We start from the raw sequence: 23918 nt of genomic DNA, 5'->3' as shown, positions 1-23918 counted from the left end.
TCCGACTAATGAACCCAAAGTAAGTAAACACTTGGGAGCTTTGAATTCCCAAAAGTAAAACTTTATTGGATACACCATTTTGGTACTGAAGAATCAAAACCAACTCTGGTTTTCCCATGCAAATGTTTGCCTATGTAAACAATAGCTTCCCTTTCTTCCCATTCATGGATGATCACATTGTCCAATTATGAGATATCCTTTTGTTATGGGAACAGCCCACCTCCGTCTCAAGCATCTGCAGTGATGACCTTGATGGTTTCCAGACTCTCACAGTTTGTGCACAAATTCTCAGCCCTCTATTCCACCCTTCCCTCCTCCCAGTTCATTGGCAGGTTGAATAGCAATAGGGTTTGAAAGAAACAAAGCAGTTCAATCTTGACAGTCCTGTTCTAAATGCAAACAGTTTTGCTAGTGGCTGCTAAAAGGAGTGGAATGGAACCCATATATGACTCCAAAACCAAAAATCTCCCTGTTCAGTTACAAAGAGACTTGAGGAGGAAAATATGTTTCTAGGTTTTTTATTTACATCTGATGTTTTCTCAAACAGAATTGCAACTGTACTTGGGGAGCAGATGTGGACAGATGTTCAATGCAATTAGTTCTAAAACATTAGTTTCCATGATTTTGTATCTCTGCTGCCATCTAGTGATTGTCTGGAGTTCTTCAGCTAAGATGCAGCAGGCCTAAGAGGTAGATATTTATGGTTCCAAAGAACAAGTAAGGATTATGGAGGGAGTAACATATGTTGATCAAAATTCTGCAACTGAGTTTTCTGTTCTCATGGTGGGAAAAAGGAAAAGGAAGTTCTTGTTTTATAGGAAGCATGCTTTAGGAGAAATCAAAACAGAGTCAAATATATTGCAAATAAACCTTGACAGTTTTGCATCAAACAAAAATTGTCATTTCTTTGTGTGAATGTTGCTACAAAAAAAAAAGGTTGGAGCTTCTATTAACATAATATCCAGCCTAAGTAGGAATATAGTTCCAATTACTCATTAGACCTAGTTACAGCATATTCTACCCTTTTATCCATGGTGGAATGCTCAACCACTTCCTGTTTTCTCTAGGGAATAATCCTGGAAGCTAAGTCAAACAAAAAATGTCATTATCCATAAAACATGGTAGTATAATATTCATGAGTTAATGGGAACTTGAATCCAGGCTTACATTGATATTCTAGCTGCCGATTGCTGCTGGCTTTCAGTTAAAAACATGCTACTGTCAATAGGGCAAAGGGTAACAAATAATTAAAATGTGGGTTTTGTATCTACAATGAAACAAACATGCTGACATTCTGGGAAGACAGTATATCTTTCAAACTCAGATGATAGAATAATGATTATTTAATCACCACTATTATATAATTTGCATTATTATACTGTAGAGGTCGTTCTTTGCTCAGTTCAAGTCTAAATCTTCAGCTGTGAGCGCAGCAGGGATTTTCAGAAAAGGGATTCTTGATCTACCTCATTCCAAATTCATAAAGCAGAGACATTTCCTAATTCTTCACATGAACCAAGTATTCTGTTTATATAAAGTTTTGGCACAGAGGAAGAAGGAGTGCTGCCACATAAGGGACTGTGTTATATCCCGCCGTACTATATTTATTTTTCAAACGAATAAAACATTTTTCTCCAGAAGTCCCTCAATTAATCTGGCTCTGACCACTCTTATATTTCTACTTCTCAGAAAATGGAATGACAAGCAGCAGTCTCTCCTCTTACCCCCTCTCCACTGCACCCTTCACTAATGTTCTCACAGTGTAGCTTCCCACAGACTCCCTGGGTTTCCCAAGACCTCTTAATTAAGATTGGGTAATGCAGTAATACCCCTTGGTATGCTGCTGTGTTAGACACCTCATTATTTTGGCTTCTTGCCCTTCTCTTGTGCTACTGTCCCATGAGTACAGCATACTTTGACATTCTTTAGAAAGAAATTGTTGCCCAGTGATAACACAAGGATATTTGAAACCCAAGGATATTGCTCACTGCTGGTTCTTTGAGTCAGTGCTGTTCATTTGCCATGAGGTAGTCAAGCCTCAGAGAGTGAGTAGTGTCCCTGACTGAGGATGACAAGAATTCAAGGCACCAAGAGTGGACCAAGCAGAGAGAAACACTAGAAGTGCCACAACCCAGCAGTCAGTTTCAGTTCCATGTAGCCTTTGGGCATTCCTGCCAGGCCATCGATACTGCATCAACTCATGAGGCAAAAGAGGGTATATGTGAACAAGTCTTTTCCTCTGGCCACTCTCATAGTTGCTTTGCCTTAGTCCCATTTGAGCCATTAACTTCTCAGTACTCTTTATTCTACAAGCAAATTGGCAAGAACGTTGGAAATAGTTGGCTTTCATGTCAATATGATGCAATGGATCCTACATACAGTATAATTATGCCAAAATCCTCCAATCCCTGGAGGATTCTGGGCAAGATATGATTTTTGTTTTAAATGAGCTTTTTGAGTAGATAATCCATGGGTTTTAAGATTATCTGGGCCTTTGATAGTGTTTGCTTGATATTGTTTTCCTGTGTTGATTATAAGCAAAATACGGTATAATTTAGTATATATATATAGTATACATATAGAACACGTATGATTCAACTCTGCAGATGTTATATTGTCTCTTCTGCTTTTCTACTTATTCTACTCTGCAAGTATTGCTTCATTTATTTTCCTCTTTTTTTAGGGTGAGCCAGGTCCACCAGGAGAACAAGGTCGTGAGGGACTTTTTGGACCACCAGGAGAGCCAGTAAGATGCTCTCAATTCTTCTGCGTCCTTGATCGCTCAGTTGGGCAGAGGGAGAATGTAAAACGATGAGTGGAAAGGAAGAGAATATTAGACGAGGCCCTGGCTCTATATTAATTTGAGTTTCATAGTAATAATTTTTTCTCAGTGAAGATCAATCAATGTAATTAGTGTTGATGGGAGTAGTGCAAAGAGCCCTATAAGCAATTAAGACAGTAAAAAAGGACTTGATTCTGGCTCATAATGTAAGGATCTGGTATCCTTGTATCATTAACATTATCAATAACATTACTAAGAACAGACGGTACTCTTATGAAATATACACTGAATAAGAAAACACATCATTAATGAGTTCCTCTTATATTTTCTAATATAAGACCATGCATATAGGTTGCAGTAGATACTATTTATTGGGGTTTTTTTTTTTTTTGCTTTCATATTTTCCACTTCACTGCACATATTTCTACTGGCCTGTGTATTCCAGCTATAGAGGAAAATTGTCCTTCAACAAATCCAGGACATTTCCATCCTATAATGCTCCAAAGTGAGGCCTCTTGCTCTGTTCTATTAGTCGAGTTTGTAGTTGTAAAACAACACGTATTGTTAAAATGAAATGCAGATGTTCTGCACCAAAATGGCAAATTGAAAACAGCAGCTAGCATAAAAGCTGACATAAATCCCATGTAGAACCTTCCCTGCTATAAGAGCCCTCTGTGTTTTTCTATATAAAGTTGAACATATTGCATCAAGGTGACCAAGCAAGAGTTCCTCGAGACATTTAAAACAACAGACTTTTTAAAAAGAGAAGAAAAAGGAGACCACAATTATTTGTTCTAAGGGGGATACAAAATGGCCATGAATCACATTTTACTCAGGATTCAAGTAAATGAAATTTTTTAAAAAACCAAACTCTCAAATAAATTGGCATCAGTAGAGTAATGAAATTTGATACCACTTTTAGGAAAAACAAATTAGAAAGGGCTATAAAAGGAGGAATAGGAAGTTCTTAATTTTAAGTTCTTTATTTTGGTTCTTAAGCCAGTACAGGGCTTTTCTTGGATCGATGGAAAGCTAAAGTCTGACAAATTAACTGATAATACTGCATGTCCTAGACAGTACAGTTGCACAGAACTAACATTTAAATTGTACAGTTTCCCCGATGATTATTGTCTTTGTAGTTTGTTCTATGACAAGGATGAAAATGTGCTTTAAGTAAAGAAATAAGTCATACTCATCCTAACGCTATTCTTTTTCCAGTGCGCTGCTCCTGCAATCCATGGATGGGTTATTTCATATTCCTTGTTAGGGACTGACTGTAGATTTTTTTTTCTTTGTTCCTTTGACCACGCCTCCTTAGTCTTCCAACCATCAGTCTTTTTTACTCAGTTGCTAGGAGAGACTGGTGTTTCATCTGCTCTGCCTTTTGGATTACTTCTTCAGGTTTATTTGCATTTGTAATTTGTTCCTTTTTCGATATTTTGTTTTTTATTGTTTCTGGACTGCTTATTGCTGACTTTGATTTAATCTGCCTGCTGAGGTGTTGGTGACGTGCCTGGGTCTCCAGAGAGCATGTTGTTCTCACGCTACAGCAGCAGGATTGGAGAATCATCTGTACAGTCAGGTTTGCCTGTCTGGCCCTTGACTTGGGCCCATTGCAGCAAGCCCAACAGTATCTGTGAAGTGGTGGTAACTTTGGGGGGTGCCTTAGTCTCATTTCATCATCAGACTTGTCCTGCTAATTTGATTGACTGCTATATTTGGTTCCAGCTTCCCAATATACCAACTGCTCTTAAGCCATATATCTGTTCTTGGCCATGGCTGACTCCTCACTTTCTTTGGATATGGAGCATGAATCTAGCCCCCCCCCCGGGTAAAAAAACGACGGGTCCAAAGGTCAGTCTAGGAGTAAGCCTAGTAAGGCTCAGCCCGCTCCATCCCAAAGGTCCGCAACTGAGGACAAGGATGCTCAAAGGCATCATAAGGCCTTGGAAAGGCAGTTTGACAGTGTCCACCATAAGACCTTGACTGAGACTTCTACTGTTTCGGCTGCGGATCCAGCTCCCTCTGATCAGCCTGATTTGGGGACCGCTTAACACCATGTGTTCCCAGCAATGCCGGCTAGTACTGGGGGGGGGGGCAGGTCTTAGTACCCACAGTCCATCTACTTTGGGCCTTTCAAGGGGGGTTTCACTGTCCCTGCTTGACGTTTCAGCCACTCAGTGGGTCATGCCACCATCTGTTCCCCGGCGGCTGCCAGAAGCTACATTCACTCCCACAGCTGCGGGGCTCCGCAGGGAGGAGGGACATTTCCCTAGCCATGACTTTAATCTTCAGGCTGTGCTTTCTGAGGCGCTCTCTAAGATTTTGGCATCTAGTAAAGAACAAGGGGCTCCTAGTTCAGGTCTAGGGTCTGAACCCTCAGCCCCAGTTGCAGGAGTGTTTGGCCAGCAGGCCTAGTTCCCCTGCTTATAGACACTCTGTTTCTCCTGAGGAGAGTCAGTGTTGCCGGATAAACCAGCGTTTACGGGGCTGTTCCGCCCCTCACTGTTTAAATCATTTTTGCACATGGCGAAGGTGACTACCAATATAGGGATGCCTGGACCTTCTACTGCTCCGCCCCTGGGGTCTGCTGGTCCTCATGATGTATTGTTCAAATCGTCCACTCCAGACAAAGACTGTGTTCCTTTTCCACAGTTGTTTGCTGAGGTGGTTCAGACTCCATGGGGTCAACTGGGGTCTTTGACCGCTCCCAGTGCCCACGATAAGAAGTTATATTGCTTGGCCCCTGAACTGGAGGAATTGCTGGCCCTACCATCTGTAGATAATCCGGTGGCATCTCTTTCTTCCTCTTCTGTTATCTCTTTGTGGATTGTGGATGGTCTGCGAGCCGAGGACAGGAAGGCCGAACTTTCCTTCAGGAAGGCACACCAGGCTGCAGCTTGGACCATTAGGGCCGCCACATCTACCTCCTTTTTCAACAGAGCTTCCCTTATCTGGCTACACCAGTTACAAGAACATTTGCCACCTGACGCGACTAGGCTCCACCAGGACATTAATAAATTGGTGGCTACCACGGAGTATTCCGCAGACGCTTCCTTAGATGCTGCTAAATTTGCGTCCCACGCTCTTGCCTCTACGGTGACCTCGTGCAGACTCTTCTGGCTCCACAACTGGTGAGCGGATTTAAAGGCGAAGTGGAAGTTAGCCTCGGCTCTTTATAAGGTTCCCCAATTGTTTGGTGCTGCGCTTGAACCAATCTTGGTGGAAGATAAGGACAAGTGAAAAGTCCTTCCCTCGTCTTACAGGAGACCGGACAGGCGATATACTCCATATTCTCAGAGGCAGCCCTTTCGCCCTTTCTCCGGGCCCAGTGGGTCCTATAACCAACGCTCCTATACCCAGAATTTTGACTGGCCTTCCGACAAGCAGTCATTCAGAGATCGGGGATGAAACCAAGCTTCAGCAAAGCAGCCTTTTCGTGGAACCAGCTACAGGTCCTTTCAACGAGGCAAGTGACTCCCGGTCTCTGCTTCCCATTGGTGGTCGGCTCCAGCACTTTCACCATCAATGGGAGGTGTCGAAGTCCGACGCTTGGGTGCTTCGCACAGTAACACACGGCCTGATATTGGAATTTCACTCCAGCCCTCCCAACCACTTCGTTCGATGTCCAGTTCGGGGTCTTCCTGCGAAGCAACAACTAATGGAGGTTGAGATTCGGCACCTGTTGGACATACAGGCAATCGAACCGGTGCCCAAGGATCAGGAGGGAACCGGCTTTTATTCAGCCTTGTTCCTTGTGCCCAAGAACTCGGGGGGCTGGAGGGGGATCCTAAACCTCAAGCGCCTAAACCTGTTTGTTCGTTATTGCAGGTTCAAGATGCACTCTCTAAGATCGATCCTGGGCTGTGTGTGGAAGGAGGATCTACTACACTCCGTGGAACTCAGGGAGGCATACTTGCATGTGCCCATTCATCCTGAGCACCGCAGATTTCTTCGCTTCGAGTATGCCAACAACCTCTTTCAATATTGTGCCATGCCATTCGGGCTCTCATCGGCCCCAAGGACGTTTACCAAATTGGTGGCAATGGTGGCGGCATCGATCGCGATGATCCCGGTGCGCATTCTTTGTTACCTCAACGACATCCTGGTCCTGTCGTCCTCCCCAGCTCAGGTGGCCCAGGATATCACTCTGGTGATCAGTACCTTTCAAAGGCACGGTTTCCCCATCAACCTACCGAAAAGTCATCTCACGCCCACCACCCGTATTCTTCATCTGGGAGCAGAAATCGACTCAGTTTTGGGGCAGGTGTTCCTGTCTCCCAAGAGGCTGACCAGTATCAGGGAGATGTTGCAGCAGGTGCAATCCCAGAGGTCCGTACCTATATTGCTACTGTCCCAATTACTGGGAAAGATGGTCTCCTGTTTTGGATCGTGCCCTGCGCTCGCTGGCACTCTCGCCCCCTGCAGTGGTTTTTACTGCCATTCCAGAGGTCGGAATGCAGCAATTCTCGAACCAAGGTGGTGCTGCCAGCCCGGGTTCGTCTATCCCTCGCATGGTGGGGGTCGTCAACACTTCTGAAAGGCTGTGTGTTTCTGGATCCCGATCGTCTCGTGTTGACTTCGGATGTGAGCCTCCAGGGCTGGGGAGCCCATCTCCTGGATCAGGTAGCTCAGGGCCTATGGTCCCCAGAGGAACAGACAAACAGCATCAACTGGCTGGAGCTGAGGGCTGTTCATCTGGCTCTCCGTCATTTTCAGGACACTGTAGAGGGGTGGCATGTACTTGTCCTCATGGACAACATGATAACAAAAGCACATGTCAACTGGGAAGGGGGCACTTGATCCAAGCCCCTAATGGCCAAGGCGGAGAAGCTGATGACCTAGGTGGAATGGCACACTCTGTCCATCAAGACAGATCACATCTCCGGTCAATCCAACATCTGGGTGGATTGGCTCAGCAGGACGCATGTAGACCCGGCGGAATGGTAACTTCATCCTCGCCTATTTCTGCAACTGTCACAGAGGTTCGGCATGCCTCTGGTCGACCTCTTCACAAGTCCGCAAAACACCCAGCTTCCTTGGTTCTACTCTCGCTTTCCAAGCCCTACAGCAGAAGGATGCAATGCTCTTCGATGTCCATGGCCACCAGGCCTTCTATATGTCTTTCCTCTCATCCCTCTCATCCTGAGGGTCATTCGAAAGCTACTGTCCAAACAGGCGGAACTCCTGCTGGTTGCTCCCCTTTGTCCTCATCGTCCTTGGTACGCCGACTTAGTGGACCTGTCCGTGTCCCCGCACTGGACAATTCCTCAGCACGAGATCTCTCTCAGCCAGGGGGTCATCCTCCACCCAGAGCCCCAGTGGCTCCAGTTGACCGTCTGGCACTTGAGAGGGTCCTGCTGAGGAAGGATCATCTCTCGGAGAACATGATCGAAACCGTCCAGGCGACCGTCTACGGCATGTATCTATGAGGCATTTTGGATGGCCTTCTGTCATTGGTGCTCGAGACAACATGTAGACCCGACTACGGCTTCCTTTCCTGAGGTTCTAGACTTCCTACAGGCCAGTCTGGACACCGGTCTAGCCCCTGCTACTTTGCGGAGACAGGTAGCAGCTTTGTCCACTATCCGCCTTACAATTCGCTTTATCAACATCCACGCATTAGGGGATTTCTTCAAGGAGCAACGAATCTCTGCCCGCCGGTGGTGCGCCGCTATCCTTCGTGGGAGCTGCCATTGGTCCTTCGCGCTCTCACGTCGGCTCCATTTGAGCCTCTGGGATCTGCCACCCTGAAATTTCTGACTCTCAAAGTTGCATTTCTCCTGGCAATTACATTGGCCAGGAGAATTTCAGAGCTTGCGGCCTTGTCAATTCGTAAAGATCTCTGCATCTTTCATGCCGACCATGTGGTCCTGAGGGTGGACCCTTCCTTTCTGCCCAAAGTGAATTCGCTTTTCCACAGGTCTCAGGAGCTCATCCTACCTGACATTTGTCCGGCCCCTCACCATCCGCTGGAAGAACAGTGGCACACCTTAGACGTGCGCAGGGCCCTCAGACGATACATCAAAAGGACTGCTTCATTTCGTAGAACAGAAGCTCTTTTCGTGTCATTTCACCCATCGTCCATGGGCAAGAAGGTCTCATCATCCACGGTGGGCAGATGGCTTAAGGCTTGCATTGCCAAGGCATACGAACTCAAAGCCCGACCTTTGCCAGGCAGGATTCTCCTGCATTCAACACGCAGCGCTGCCACTACAGCGGCTTGGGCTACTCAAGCTTCCATCACTGACATTTGTAGGGTGGCCACTTGGTCATCGATTTCGCCCTTTATTCATCATTACAAACTTGACACCTATGCCTCGGCTGAGGCTTCTTTTGGGAGAAGGGTAGTGCAGAGTGTTCATTCCACCCTGGACCCAGGGAGCAGTCAGCCTCCCTCCCTGGATCCTTGAGCTTCGGTATATTCCATCCATGGATTGCAGGAGCAGTGCACTCGAAAACGGACGTTGTCTTACCTGAACGTCCCTTTTCTGGGCGCTGCGACTGCAATCCATACCCTTCCTTTCGGCTTCCTGCTGGGGGTCTGGATGGGTGGCTTTTCTTGTTGTGTCTCTGCTTCAATATTTTTCTCTAGACCATTGGTGGACTGCGCCTTTGTGATAAAAGACTGACGGTTGGAGGACTAAGGAGTCATGGTCAAAGGAACAAAGAAAAATAAAATCTACACTCAGTCCCTAGCAAGGAATGTAAAATAACCCATCCATGGATTGCAGTCGCAGCGCCCAGAAAAGGGACGTTCAGGTAAGACAACGTCCGTTCTATGGGGAATCTTTAACTTTTCCCATAAAATATTCTGAAATGTTCATGGGTAACCTCCATTTCTAAAATATTGCAAGATCAGGCTTCTGCATCCTCGCTGTGCAGGTAAAGATAGTCCTCAACTTACAACAGTTCACTTAGTGATTGTTCAAAGTTATAACTGGACTGAAAAGTGACTTACGACTGTTTTTCATACTTACAAATGTTGCAGGATCCCCATGGTCACATGACCAAAATTCAGATGCTTGACAACTGACTCATATTTATGACAGTTGCAGTGTCCTGGGATCATGTGTTCACCTTTTGCGACCTTCTGACAAGCAAAGTCAATGGGGAGGTCAGATTCACTTAACCATGTTACTAACTTAACAACTGCAATAATTCACTTAAAACTGGGGCCAGAAAGATTGTAAAATGGGACAAAATTTGCTTAATAAATGTCTTGCTTAGCAGCAGAAATTTTGGGCTCAATTGTGGTCTTAAGTAGAGGACTACCTACATATGTGAACCTAAATGATAGTTCAGACTTGCATCTATACTTGATGCAAGTATATTTGAACCCCATGCTAATGGATTCTCATTTTTAAAATGCAATTAAACTTTTGAAATCTCACCTGCCATATATATATGTACATGTATATACCTCCTAGCTGTCAGGGTTCCAAGTAACACCCCCAATGAAAAAAAACTCCAAGGCTTGAAGTTCCTCAAAGTTCCATTTTATTAGAGATGTCATATTGGCACATCTGAGAAAACCCAAATCTGAAAGCTTCCAGGTTTTCCCCACCCAAAAGAAAGTCCAAGTCTCTGCCCAGCACCCATATGTCCATCATATGGTCCAATCAAAGCACCATCCCAGCTGGAGATGCCTCCCAGTCATACTTCTCCAGGTGCAGGAGTCTCTGAGGTCCTTGACTCTCTGAGAAAGGAATGTTATTATGACAATATATCACCCTTGCTCCATACAATCCCCCCCTCCCAGTTTCCCACAGCAGTAAATGTGGCAGGCCTGAAGGCCCAATGCAAAAGATGGCTTCCAGGCCTGACACTAGCATTTGCATGGTGTTTGTACTGGACCTGGTAAAAGTTCAGTTCCACAGCCACTTGAGGTAATCTGAATAATTTTCATTTACCCAAGGCAAAGAGGTTGGATCTGAACTTAACTATTTTGTAAAGTTTTACTCCTGATCTGATACCCTCTAAATTGTTAGCCTCTAAATTTGGAACAAATTAGCAAGCATGAGATCTACCTCTGGGTTTCCAAAGCTAAAATGTTGATATGAGTTATCAGCAACAGCTAAACTGTATTAAGGGATTATAAATTTAAAAGGTCTACTTGCTTGCAAAATATTTTCAAAAAGAATAATATATAAAAAGTTTCTTCCTCCTTAATATACAAACAAACAGAAATTTTATTTCAGTCATTGACCAATAAAAATATGTTCAGTGCAATAAAACAAAGAAAGCAGTTAATCCTTACCATCAAAGACTGTTGGCAAACATTAGTGGGGAAAGTTTACACATAATGTAGCAGAATATTGCTACTTTTAGAGAAATAGATTTGTCCTGTTTGTCTAACAAATAATGCATATACGAATTAGTGCAATGCCCTTGAAATTTAGTTTAAAAAGAGGGTAATCAACCAATGATAAATGTCCCTGTAGAACTAGCAATAGGAAAGAATTTGGGTCTTGTTATACTAAAAAAAGTATAAACAACTTGAGGCCTCTAAAGCAAACTTCTTCCTAAGTCTGCCCACTCCAAATTAGGTAGGTAGGGAAAGGGAAGGGAAGGGAAGGGAAGGGAAGGGAAGGGAAGGGAAGGGAAGGGAAGGGAAGGAAAGGAAAGGAAAGGAAAGGAAAGGAAAGGAAAGGAAAGGAAAGGAAAGGAAAGGAAAGAAGAAACAGCAACTTCAGGAAACTCCCTTCGGATCATTTTGTGAGGTTGCAGGGCAAGATTTGTGATTTCTGCAAAACTAGTTGGTTCTGGCCATGTATTACGAAGGATGAAACCACTGAACTAACATTTTTCTTCTAGGGTAAAGTAGGTGCACCTGGACCTAAGGGTTTTAGGGGAGATGAAGGACCTTCTGGACCAGAGGTTAGTGTCTATGGTTGGGGAGAATCCCATATCTCACTGAATTTCTCACACACATTTCTCAGATCAACAGTGTTACAAGATGCATACAGATGTCATCTAAAGGATATATACAGATGTCAATTAAAACAAGGAAACATTGTGCATTTTAGATGTTAATTTATATATTTAGAATATTTAAGAGTATTTTATTACTGGTTGGTGTTGTATGATGTTCATATTGTGAGACTTGGAAAACAAGTGATAAAACTTTGCAAAGAATAAATAAGAATAAAAAAGTTGGCTCCCAAAATTCTGGATTTAAATCTACTATCCTTCAATATATCAGGCTCATTTAAAAAGAGGAAGGCAATGTAACATAAATCTACAAAACATTAATTGTAAGAGTCTGCAGCATCTTAAAGATAAGGTGATATGTTGTTAGACTCTAAGATACTACAGTATAGATATTGTATAGCTATTCTTCTGAAAATGAATTGTGATTGTCTTGTCATTTGGTTTAAATTAACACTAAATATTAATGTAGCTATTTCCCTTTTTACTTTTCAGGGTCCTAAAGGACAGGTTGGACCACCTGGAATAACTGGAAACCCTGGCTTGATGGGTGATAGAGTGAGTGATACAATATCTGGGAATGCTAAATTTTAATTTGGCTGGTGTTCCAATTATGTTTACTTCCAGGGAAAACAGTCCTGGCCATAATCATACATGGTCGGGCTTCATGAAAACTGGAGTTCAAAGGGGTCATTAAGCCTCAAGCCAGTCTTTAAATCTCATAGGGTTGTCATTACCTTCTCCTCATTATCATAGAATTCTAGAGCCTTGGTAGTACAGTGGTCTAAGGCACCCTGTTATTAAGCTGGTTATTAAGACCAGATGCCTGCAATTACTGCAGGTTCGAATCTCGCCAAGGCTCAAGGTTGACTCAGCCTTCCATCCTTTCAAGGTAGGTAAATTGAGGACCCAGATTGTGGGGGCAATAAGCTGACTTTGTATAAATATACAAAAGAATGAAGGCTATTGCTTAGCGCATTGTAAGCCGTCCTGAGTCTCCGGAGAAGGGCGGCATATAAATCAAAAAAAAAATTAAAAAAAAAAATTAAAAAAAAATAGAGTTGAAAGAAGGCACTGAGGCCAGCAATTCTAATCCCCTGCTTAGTGCACAAATGCAAATTAAAGCATCCTGACAGATGATTGTCCAGTGCTCTGGAATGAAAGAAATAAGTAATGATCTTCCATCTAACATTTTTATATGTCTTTGAAGAACGGCATTGTTTCCCCACCCACCACTCACACAGTCTTTGCAAGTCTAACATTTCTTTAGTTCTTTAATTCTCTATTCAGAGGGCCTAGTTTTTAAGCACCTGATTATCCTCATTGTCCTTCTCCAGTTTATTCCTGTTTGTCTAACTCAGTCTTAAAATGCACTGCCTGGACACTAGATACAATGTTTAAAATAGGATATGGCCAATGCAAAGTAAAGGGTAATTCATCCATTCATGTGATTCGGAAACTATACTTCTCTTGATGCAGCCTAAAATTGTATTTTTAAAGAAATATTACATTACTAATTCATACCCAACCCAACCTACTATTCCAGTATTTTTCATGAGCACAGATAAGAACCAAGCCAAGAATCATCCTGCATCTGTGTATTTTTTACAGATGACTTTCAAGTGAGCTAAGCGTACTAAAGATATAAAACGATCCAAATTCCTATTCCCTGTTCTGATTAAACTGCAATCCTAACTTCCCCTTCTGTTCTTCACAATTGCTTAGTAGCCCTCATACCACATTGTGTCAAAAGAAAAATGCAGTTGCTGCCTTTCTTAGTTGTCAGAGGCATCTTGCAGCTGGTATATTAATTATTTTCTCTTTCATTTTTAACGTAACTAAATAAGGTTGATTTATTGTCCTCAGATTCTACAATACTCTGTAATTTTCAGATCTTAATTAAGCTTTTTGTGCTGCATTTGGGCTCTTGAACTGTCTTCCATGTCCTCTCTTTTGGAATAGTATGTTCTAGGATTATTAAAGTCCTCAATCATTCCTGCTTCAAACTTCTTTGAAAGAAAAATGGTTTGCTGTTGGGAAATACCTATATTTTACAGATTAATAGAGTTGGAAGAGACCTTGTAGGCAGTGGTGAAATTCAGCTGGTTCTATCCAGCTCAGGCAAACCAGTAGCGCCGGCGGCAGGAGGCTCCACCCACTTGCCTGGACGTCATCACGTCCTGTTTTTTATCCTCTGGGCATGCGCAGAAGGCTCTGCGCATGCTTGGAGATGCGAGCGCTCATGTGCACTCACATTTGCAAACCAGTAGCGAAGGTAACTGGATTTCACCCCTGCTTGTAGGTCATCTAGTCCAAATCCCCACCCAAGCAAGAGACCCTATACCATTTTCCCCTAGGCTGGTTGGGTAATAGTAGACACCAATAACCAATATTTTTTCCTGTATTTCTTTAAGCCAGAAATTCTTTATGCAATCAGCACTTCAATTTCTGGGCAGGGATGAATAATTCTAACAAACAGCAGAGCAATTGCTCTTTTTTCTCCTATTGAACAAATACAGTGTTAAGACACAGCGGAAAAAACGAGATACATGTCTTACCTGACTTCCAGCAAGGGAGGGGAGAAGAGACGGCAACGGGAGCACCATCTTGCTCCATGTATCTTGCTTCTCTGCCACCCCACCCCTCCCAACTTGCCATTCCCCCTCCCTGGCCGAGATCGGCAAGCCAGATTTGGGGAGCTGAATGCGCTGCCACCACCCGGGAAGAAAAAACATGAGAAATGGGCTCTCTCACAGCGCATACTCTCTCTCTTCTTCTCCCGAGTGGCAGCAATGCGTCCAGCTCACCAAATCTGGCCTGCTGATCTCAGGCGGCAGCAGCTCTGATTCGATCCTCGCTGGCAATGCTGTGGGCAAGAACCGGCTACGCCGATCCCACTTCATGACTGCACAGACAGCCCGCACCGGCTACTGCTCGAAGCTCCAGCGCCAGTCCCCCTCCCCCCAGTCCTAGGTCAACAGGGCTAGGGCTGGCAAGAGTTTTTTTGTGGCCGCTCTTTGCAGCCACCACTAAGAGAAGGGGTGTGTGAGCTAGGGTTTGCGGGAGCGGCCTCCGCGAGGCTGTTCCATGTGGATGGCAGGTGCATGTGGGGCACGTGGGGCATGTTCCTCCTCCTTCCCCCCACCAGCCTCGCCTCCTCATGTGTTGTTTGCGCGGCAGCTGCAGATGCGTCTAAGTATTTGGGGGGGGGGTATTTTCGGGGAGGGGCTTATTTTAGCACATACGTTCAAAAGCCCAATTGGGCTTATTATCCGGAAAGGTCCTAGTTTCGGGAAAACATAGTATAACTAAGCTGTAATCATGGGAATCATTCCACCGACTCTCCATTCCATTTATTCAATTATATTGCTTCCTGTACTTCAAGTGCCTTTGAATCAATTGCCATAATCTAAGCATTAGTTTATAGACAACCAATGTCTTAACTTGATGAACCAACCTGTTTGGTGATAAGTGGGGTGTTTTTTTTAAAAAAAAAATACTTAATGGAATTTAATGGACACAATTAAAGAAAAATATTTGTTCCTCTTCTACACCTCAGAAACATTTATAAAAAATGGATTTTCCAAGGAGATTGTTTTCAATATCCCCAAGAATTCAGTTTCAAGTCACCTTTGCCATGTGCAAAAATCACATTTTTACCAGCTATGTTATGCCAGTAGATCTTCAATCCAAGTAACCTGAACCAATGGTCCTACATTTCATTTGTTTAGCCAATCATTCATTTTTAGCTTTCTTGCCCCCCCCCCCCAATTTCTGTCCTCCTCTGTGGACTGGGAAGAATGAATAAGACCACTTGAGCCTCCAGATTCTTAACTCTTGAGTTTCAAAACAAGACGTCAGTTCAGCTTTTTCTTTTTTTTCATTTCGTTCAAAGATTTTCTATTTTATCTACTGTTATCCATTTTTTATCCATATTTTGCTTTTTTGTCAATGTGGATTATAATAACTAATTGCCAATAGATTCAAACTCTGACTTCCATTAATCTCCCAATTTCCTCATAGGGAGATGATGGCCCACCAGGAAATGGGACCATTGGCTATCCTGGTGCTCCAGTAAGTTTTATGTCATACTTTAAAAGTTTAAACAGAATTTATTCTCTTTATGCTGTTTCAATTTTACTTTCCAATCTTTCTTTACTTTTCCAGGGAGATCCCGGAATCAGAGGTGACCGTGGAGTTAATGTAAGTATTTTCCTCCTCCTTACCTTACTGAACAGGTGAAATGAGAATCCCTTGTTTTCTTTCCTGACAAACCGGTGTTTGTTTTGTAAAGAAGCAAGAAAAAGTCATCCTCCTCTTTATTTCTGCAGCATTTCAATTTCTCAATTGTATCTATTTATTTTAAGAAAAGGGGCCTCAATTAAGCTGTTAGTTTCCTGTGATAATTTTGCCTCATGACATAATATTGTAATGAGGTGCCTCAAGATGGGAAGCTGAAAGGTAGTCAGAGCAGGATTTTTCTCACAAATGCATTTTTGACCATATTTGGGAACAATGAATTACAAATTTGTATGTAGCAGCAGCCTCGGCATACCTCAAGGATGTGTCTCTCTGGCACCTTTTCATAAATACTGATATACAGGGCAAGTGGATTTGTAGATCAGATCTATTCTCTGTCGTCATTATTCCCATCCTCCCAGCCTTCTGTCCTTCCCAGCTCACATCAGCATTACCCTGGCCACTAATGGAGGTATGCTTCACCTGTCCAGCGCTGCACATCTCAAGTTGTAGAGGAAGGCATTGGGGGGTGGGGGGGGCAGCCACTGAAGGGAAGTCCCACAGGTCCAAAAGAGACTTCTTCTATAAAGAGATTGTTGGGGTTCTCACAAAATATTTTAAAATTGTATTCCTGCCAAATATATTTGAGATGAGTTGGGCAGACTTTGTCATTTGTTCTGAAAAACTTTCCTTTGCCAGCAGTCCTATTTGATACAATAAATAGCTTAAAAATAACAGTGCATTGAATGGAAACCAAAATCTTACTTGTATTGCAGTTGAATATTCTGATAAATAAAATAAAATAACAAGTGCCACTTTTCTGAAGAAGACTTAGGAGAATGGAATTATCTACTGTCAGTTGCAGGAGTCAGTCCCACATACTTTATGTGCTTTTCCTAAACGTTGCCTTGTCTTCTTTAGGGCACCAAAGGCTACACTGGGCCTAAAGGCGATGATGGTGAAATTGGAGAGCCTGGTAAACAAGTAGGTAAAAAATGGAATAGAGCATATTTGTCAAGAATCAACTCCTTTAGATAATGCAATCCATGTTTTTCATCCCATTCTACCTATTTATTTGAAATGAGAATTATGTAGTAACATTGATTGTATTATTCTGAAAAGACCCATGCATTATAGTTTAGAAATGACTGGAATGGATAGGGAAATTGTTCAACCGCAGCAAATTTAGAATATGAAAGAGGGAACTCAATTGTGATTCAGCCTAAAACCCTGTGCCAATTATTTGGGAGTAAATTGAGTTATACAGAAGTCCACATAGCTTCAAATTGCTGAGGTTGAGAAATACTCATCTATATACTGTAGTCTGTCTTTGGGATCATCAGCTAAGGAAAGATTCAAGTCTTTGGTCACTAAGTCATGAAAGCAGTGGATGGGGCTGCTGGACACAGGATGATAATCACGGCAGATATTGATTGAACATCAAATGTGATGTTTATTTTACTTTAAGAAAAAAATTGATAAGCATTACTCTACAGTTGAATCTTCCTACAGCACTCTGAAGTTTGAACCTATGAGATAATTACTTAACTACCAGCATAGCTGTTTCAAGGCCGTCCCAGGCTCTTGTGAGATTTTGACTAACACCAAATTATGTATTAGATAAGTCATTTTCATAATTTTCAATTCTATTGTAATTAGAACTTTGAACAAAAGGAAGCAAAGAAGCCTTTCTCTTGTTTTCTAAAAGAAAGGAGCTGGTAGCACCAGCATCCACTTAGAAAATTTGCCTTGTTCTTGTTTTTTTCCCCTTCCAGATAACTGAACCTGGGATCAAAGGGAAGAAAGGTGCCAAAGGTTACAGGGGATCAGAAGGAGAGCCAGTAAGTAGCAAAATAAGCTTCTTATTAATTCCAATATTACAAAGAATAGAACATCTCACCCCTCCTTTCATTTTTTTTTTTTAATTTGATTTATATGCCGCCCTTCTCCGGAGACTCAGGGCGGCTTACAATGCACTAAGCATTTTAGATCTTAAAGAAAGTAACAGGCTATGCTATCATAATACTATCAGGAAGGATAGGGTTTCCCAAACCTAGCCTCAGATTGGTACAAATGGCCATTATTTTTAAAGGCTTCTATAAGAAAAAGAGTTTTTCTGAAAAGACCTCACCTGCAGGAAAAATTACCTTCAGTTCACTAGAACATCAAGTTTTAGTATCATTAGAATCAATGAAAGCTGCAGTCCTTCCAGCTGATCGAAAAGTATGACTACAGCATTAGGGAGGAAGGGTTGTTTTTGTTCATGAGGAAAAGTAAAGTTTGCTTTGTCATTTTATCTCGTGTATTTTAGAGAACGGCTATATTTTAAATAATGTGCCAGCAGTTATATAGTCAAGGGCAATGGGGAAGATAGCAACCTGGGATCTTCAATAGCTAGCAGTCATAATTCTTTAGCATATTTTCATTTCTTCTTCAGTCTAATTTGGGAACTGAGCTTCACCAAAAGCAACCATAGGTCACAGCCGCCTTTCTATTCCTTTGGAATTTCTGTATGTAACTGAGAATTTTTCTCATAGCCTTTACCATGATTTTATCTCCTAGGGACCTCCAGGACCTCCAGGACCCCCTGGGCCAGATGTGAGTAGGACTGAAATTATGTGGTTTATCTTCTCTACACAACAAAGCACTATTCAAGTGTTTTCATGGAAAGTTGAGTAAACTGTTTAGCACAGCAAAACACTGCAGATATGAGAGATTTAGAACAATTTTATATAACATTCAGCTGCTTGGAGGAAAGTTAGTTCCATAGTCAGTGGCTTCTCTCTTTTAAGTCCAGAAAATATTCTCAATATTATTTAGAGAAAGCCTTTTCTTTTAGTAGGCCTTCTTAGATTAATTTATTACTTTTTTTCATTCATGGATACCTAAGCTTTACCCATTCCTTGCTCTTCATTCCAATTTGTGAAATATACCAACAAGTATCTTAAAAAACACGAAAATATTTCCTGTCACTTATCCCAGGTCCTGCCAGTAGCAGTTCGAAAGCTTATAAATGCAGGTAGATAAATAGGTACCATTTTGGTGGGAAGGTAAACTGTTCCACATTTCGCCATCCTCTTTGCAGTGTGATGTCATGCTGACCACATGTCTGCAGAAATATCTTCAAACAACATTGGCTCAATGGCTTAAGGAAACGGGGATGAGTACCCCTTCTTAATGTATTAGTGGATTAAAATCCACAGAGACTCCTTTACCAACAAATGAGAAAGCCAGTTTGCTCTAGTGGTTAGGGCACCAGGCTAGAAACCAGGAGACTGTGAGTTCTAGCGCTGCCTAAGGCAAGAAACCTGGCTGGGTGACTTTGGACCAGTCACTTTCTCTCAGCCCAACTCATTTCAGAGTTGCTGTTGAAGGGAAAATAAGAGGAGGAAGTAGGATTGGTTTGTTCACAACATTAAATTATTTATAAAAACAATAAAGGCAAGATTAAAACATGGAAATCGTTTTTAATGCTATACGATATTGGTCTGCTTTGCTTTTGATATTATTTCAGTACAGATGCACATTCATATGAGTAGATCTAGTTTTCACAGAAATCAAGATTTAGCTTCATTTATCAATTAGAATGTCAGAGATCTTTTCATTATTTCCTGCATACCAAATCATTCTCTATAAATGCTATATCCTCTCTAATGAAGCTTATGTAAATATATTACCCGGGGTCCTTGATGCTCTCTGAATGGGTTGTTTTCTTGCAGATGTTTCCTTACCCAAACAAGGTAACATCATCAGTGCTGATTATATACTAGCACTGATCATGTTACCTAATTTGTATAATGAAACATCTGCAAGGAAACAACTCACTCAGAGAGCACCAAGGACCCTTCATAATACATTTATATTTTAACCTTGAGCTACAAATATTCTCCTTTATTGGTAAACATATTAAGTTTGATTTCAGGAATAGATAATCCATGCTTTCCAGTTAGCCTTTCATAAGCTCCAATGACTCATTTGATAATGTCAGCAAACTTTGGCAATTCAGCTGCCAAAAATTGACACTGCAACTTCCTGCAGTCTTTAAACAATAAAAAAGCCAATCTTAAAAGTCTGTATGTGTGTGTATGTTTGTATATGTGCCTAAATAGATACAGATGACAGTCATTCTTTAACAGCCCTAAACTAAGATGCTGAAAGAAAGACACTGAAGTTCAATTGTAGTCTGTAAATTTCCTGAACTGTTTGCTAAATTAACTGTAAATATATTAAAGAATTTTCTTCAAGATTGCAGGGAAGGACCCAGTTCATTCTACATTTCCAAAGTCTCAGTGAGACCAACTTTTATTCCTTTGTTTTTAGGAATGTGAAATTTTAGATATCATCATGAAAATGTGTTGTAAGTATTTGATTTCAGTTCTTGCACAGTTAAGAGTATCATATATAAGATATATATAAGATATAAGAGTATTAACACATCATAATATATATATAATTATATACTGTATAATATATAATTATATATATAAGATATAAGAGTATCAACACATCATAATGAGAATTGGCAGCTTACTGGTTTTACCAAATCACCATCACAAACTATACAATAAATCTCCAGGTCTTCAACTGCTGCATCCCCAATATAGTATATGTGATTAATACAACTTTTCTCAAATTAATATTGGATTCCTTAAAATTTAATAGGAATATAGAAATTATGAACCTGCTTTAGTTGAACCACCTCAAATAAAAATGTGTTTTTACAGCTACCATGGCAAATCACTTGTAACAAATTGATTAGAACCAGATCTTGCTTTTCACTTATTTTTGCTGTTCTGAATTGCCAGCAAAGTGACACATTTTAAAGCCAGGTTCCATTCATGCATTTGTTTGGATATTTTAGGTAATATATCAAAAAATGGCAAAAATGACAGTAAAGGCATAAACCATACAAAGGAAGACTCAAATAATTCTTCCCCACACATACTATTCAGACATACAAATCATGCATTCATGTATTCACAACAAGCAGAAACTCCCAAATCCTACAATAGATATCCTGTATATCTATCTTTAATGTTTATATTCAGAAAGTTTCATATTCAGAAAGGTCCTAGCGACTACCCCCTTCAAGGCAACATTCACTGCATACAGTACAATTTCCTCCTTATTGAATTTATCATTATTCTAGCCTTTGTGTCTCCACTGCAGGATGAAGGCCTCTTCCTCATGTTTCCAACCAATATGGTCTTGAGCTTTCTTTTGCCAGTTAAATTTATATGTCACTGAAATATACACACACACACACACACCAAATTTATATTTCGCTGAAAGAAATAAAGGGAGCGAAATATAAATTTGGTATAAAAATGGTTTGCCATGAATGCAACTGCTTGAGGGCTCCTGGATTGGAGCTGAAAGGCAAAAGGGAAGCCGAATGCTCCCTCCCACATGTTGGGGTAGACCAGGTGCTTCGCTAGAAACACACACACACACACACACACACACACACACACACACACATATATATTACACACCTAGTCAATTATTCTCCTCAAAAACTCCTCCAGTCAGCATTACTCAAGAGCAATGGTAATAGAGAATAATAATTTCTGTGTTACCATCACTGCCACTTATTAGAAGGACTCAATTGTAAGGGATGAAAATTTGAGAAAGGATATGGAGCAGTGGTGAAATCCACATTTTTTTACTACCGGTTCTGTGGGCGTGGCTTGGTGGGCATGGTGTGGCTTGGTGGACATGGCAGGTGAAGGATACTGCAAAATCTTCGTTACCACCCCACTCCAGGGGAAGGATATTGCAAAATCTCCATTCCCACCCCACTCTGGGGCCAGCCAGAAGTGGTATTTGCCGGTTCTCTGAACTACTCAAAATTTCTGCTACCGGTTCTCTGAACTACTCAAAATTTCCGCTACTGGTTCTCCAGAACCTGTCAGAACCTGCTGGATTTCACCCATGATATGGAGGTTTTGAAAGAGATCAGGTGTCTGCCAGGTGCTACTGTCAGCAGAGACAAGAGGCGTATTTTTAAGATAGTCAAGAATGCCAGTAAGAACTGTGATGTTGATGCTATTATACATCTTGGCACAAATATATAAATTAAAAAAGCAAAAGCAAAATGATCTGTCACAAAAAGATGTACCGGTACTTTCTGTGCAGAATAATTTCCAGAACTTGGGGAATGAACTTAGTAGTATAGGCTGTAGGCTTACCTTTTCAGAAGTTTTACCAGTATATAAGGAACAAAAAGGGAAAGGGCAGCGTATAGCAGAGTTTAATGTGTGGCTAAAGGAGTGGTGGAGTGGTGTAAAAGGGAATGCTTTGGTTATATTAGTCATGATGTCTGCAGCTGGTCCAATGAAAAACTGTACAAAAGAGATGGTTTGCATCCATCAAAGAAAGGACTGAGTTACTTGGCATTATATTCACAGATTTTCTGGATAAATATTTAAACTGAACAGCAGGGACAGAGAGTTAATTGATACAGAACATTTCTGTCCCCAGCAATCTAAAATGAATAGGGTTATCAGTGCGTGTAACAAAGATGTTTGTGCAGGCAAGAGTATCAACCTTGCTGTCAAGCAAAATCAAGCATTTAGTAGTGCCATACCATGTGCACTAATCAAACAAGCAGTAAGGAAGTAGGAGAAGTCAGGCACAATACACGTTATGTAGAAAGTAAATACAGGGTCAATCAAAGTGGACTCAAATGTCTAAACACCAATGCATGGAGTATGAGGAATAAACAGGGTGCATTAGAAATTCAAGTATGGTAAATGAGGGCAGATATGATATTGTTGCCGTTATGGAAACTTGGTGAGATGAAATGGAACATACAGCTAGAGGAATTTAAATTATTTAAAAGAAATAGACCAAATAAAAGAGGAGGTGGAGTTGCACTATATATAAGAAATAACTACATCTCTACAGAAATAGATCACAACAATGATGAAAACTGCCTTGAATGCATTCAGGTCAATATAAAACGGGGGGGGGGGGTGACATTGCCATAGATGGCAATGATACTATAGACCACCCAACCAGAGGAAATAGATGAACTTTTTGCTAGTCAGATAACTAAGGTAAGTAGGAAGCACATCACAATAGTAATGGGAGACTTTTAACTACCCTGACATCAACTGGGAGACAAACTTTGCACCAAGTGGAAAAGGTTCCTGACAAACCTAGCAGACAACTTTGTTTCCCAAAAAGTAGAGAAGGGAACAAGGGGATCAGCCATATTGGACTTAATTCTGACAGAGATGAAATGATAGAAGGTGTTGAAACTACAGGAACCTTGGGGGGGAGTGATCAGGCAATATTGGAATTTAACATTATGCAAGCAAAAGCAATAGAACAAAGTCAAACTAGAGTCTTGGACTTTAAGAGAACTAATTTCAATAAACTTAGAGCATGGGAAGCAGGGGTGAAATCCAACCGGTAGCGGAAATTTTTAGCAGTTCAGAAAACCGGTAGCGGAAATTTTAAGTAGTTCGGAGAACCGGCAAATACCACCTCTGGCTGGCCCCAGAGTGGGGTGGAAATGAAGATTTTGCAATATCCTTCCCCCAGGAGTGGGGTGGGAATGGGGATTTTGCAATATCCTTCCCCTGGAGTGTGGCAGGAATGGAGATTTTGCAGTATCCTTCCCCTGGAGTGGGGTGAGAATGGAAATTTTGCAGTATCCTTCCCCTGCCATGCCCAGCAAGCCACACCACGCCCACCAAGTCACGCCCACAGAGCCAGTAGTAAAAAAATTTGGATTTCACTATTATTGGGAAGGATTCCATGGATGAGAATCCTCAAGGGGGAAACAAGTCAAGAAGCTTGGGAAATTTTGAAAAGTGAGATTATAAAAGCCCAGTCTAGCACAATATCAATGAATAAGAAAAATAACAACTCTCAAAAGAAAGCAGCATGGCTGCATAAAGAACTCTCTGATAAATTGAAAGACAAAAAGGACAAGTATAAAAAGTGGAAAGAAGAG

At 41.6% G+C, this 23918-nt stretch overlaps 1 protein-coding gene across 1 annotated transcript in view; it reads left to right on the top strand.

The window, feature by feature from the left end:
• The window catches only part of COL6A1 (collagen type VI alpha 1 chain), a 62906-nt gene that overhangs the window by 24612 nt on the left and 14376 nt on the right, over positions 1-23918 (top strand). Inside the window, exons 20-28 of the mRNA XM_070933291.1 lie at positions 2684-2746; positions 11600-11662; positions 12209-12271; positions 15737-15787; positions 15881-15916; positions 16874-16936; positions 17728-17793; positions 18515-18550; positions 20273-20309. Coding sequence (XP_070789392.1) covers positions 2684-2746; positions 11600-11662; positions 12209-12271; positions 15737-15787; positions 15881-15916; positions 16874-16936; positions 17728-17793; positions 18515-18550; positions 20273-20309 — 478 coding nt within the window. The remainder of the gene's footprint in view (positions 1-2683; positions 2747-11599; positions 11663-12208; positions 12272-15736; positions 15788-15880; positions 15917-16873; positions 16937-17727; positions 17794-18514; positions 18551-20272; positions 20310-23918) is intronic.

This window comes from Pituophis catenifer, unplaced genomic scaffold (genome assembly GCF_029215685.1).
Source record: "Pituophis catenifer annectens isolate HBS135680 unplaced genomic scaffold, rPitCat1.0.hap2 SCAF_1, whole genome shotgun sequence".
NCBI lineage: Eukaryota > Metazoa > Chordata > Lepidosauria > Squamata > Colubridae > Pituophis > Pituophis catenifer.
This window is presented reverse-complemented; position numbering and strand designations above follow the sequence as displayed.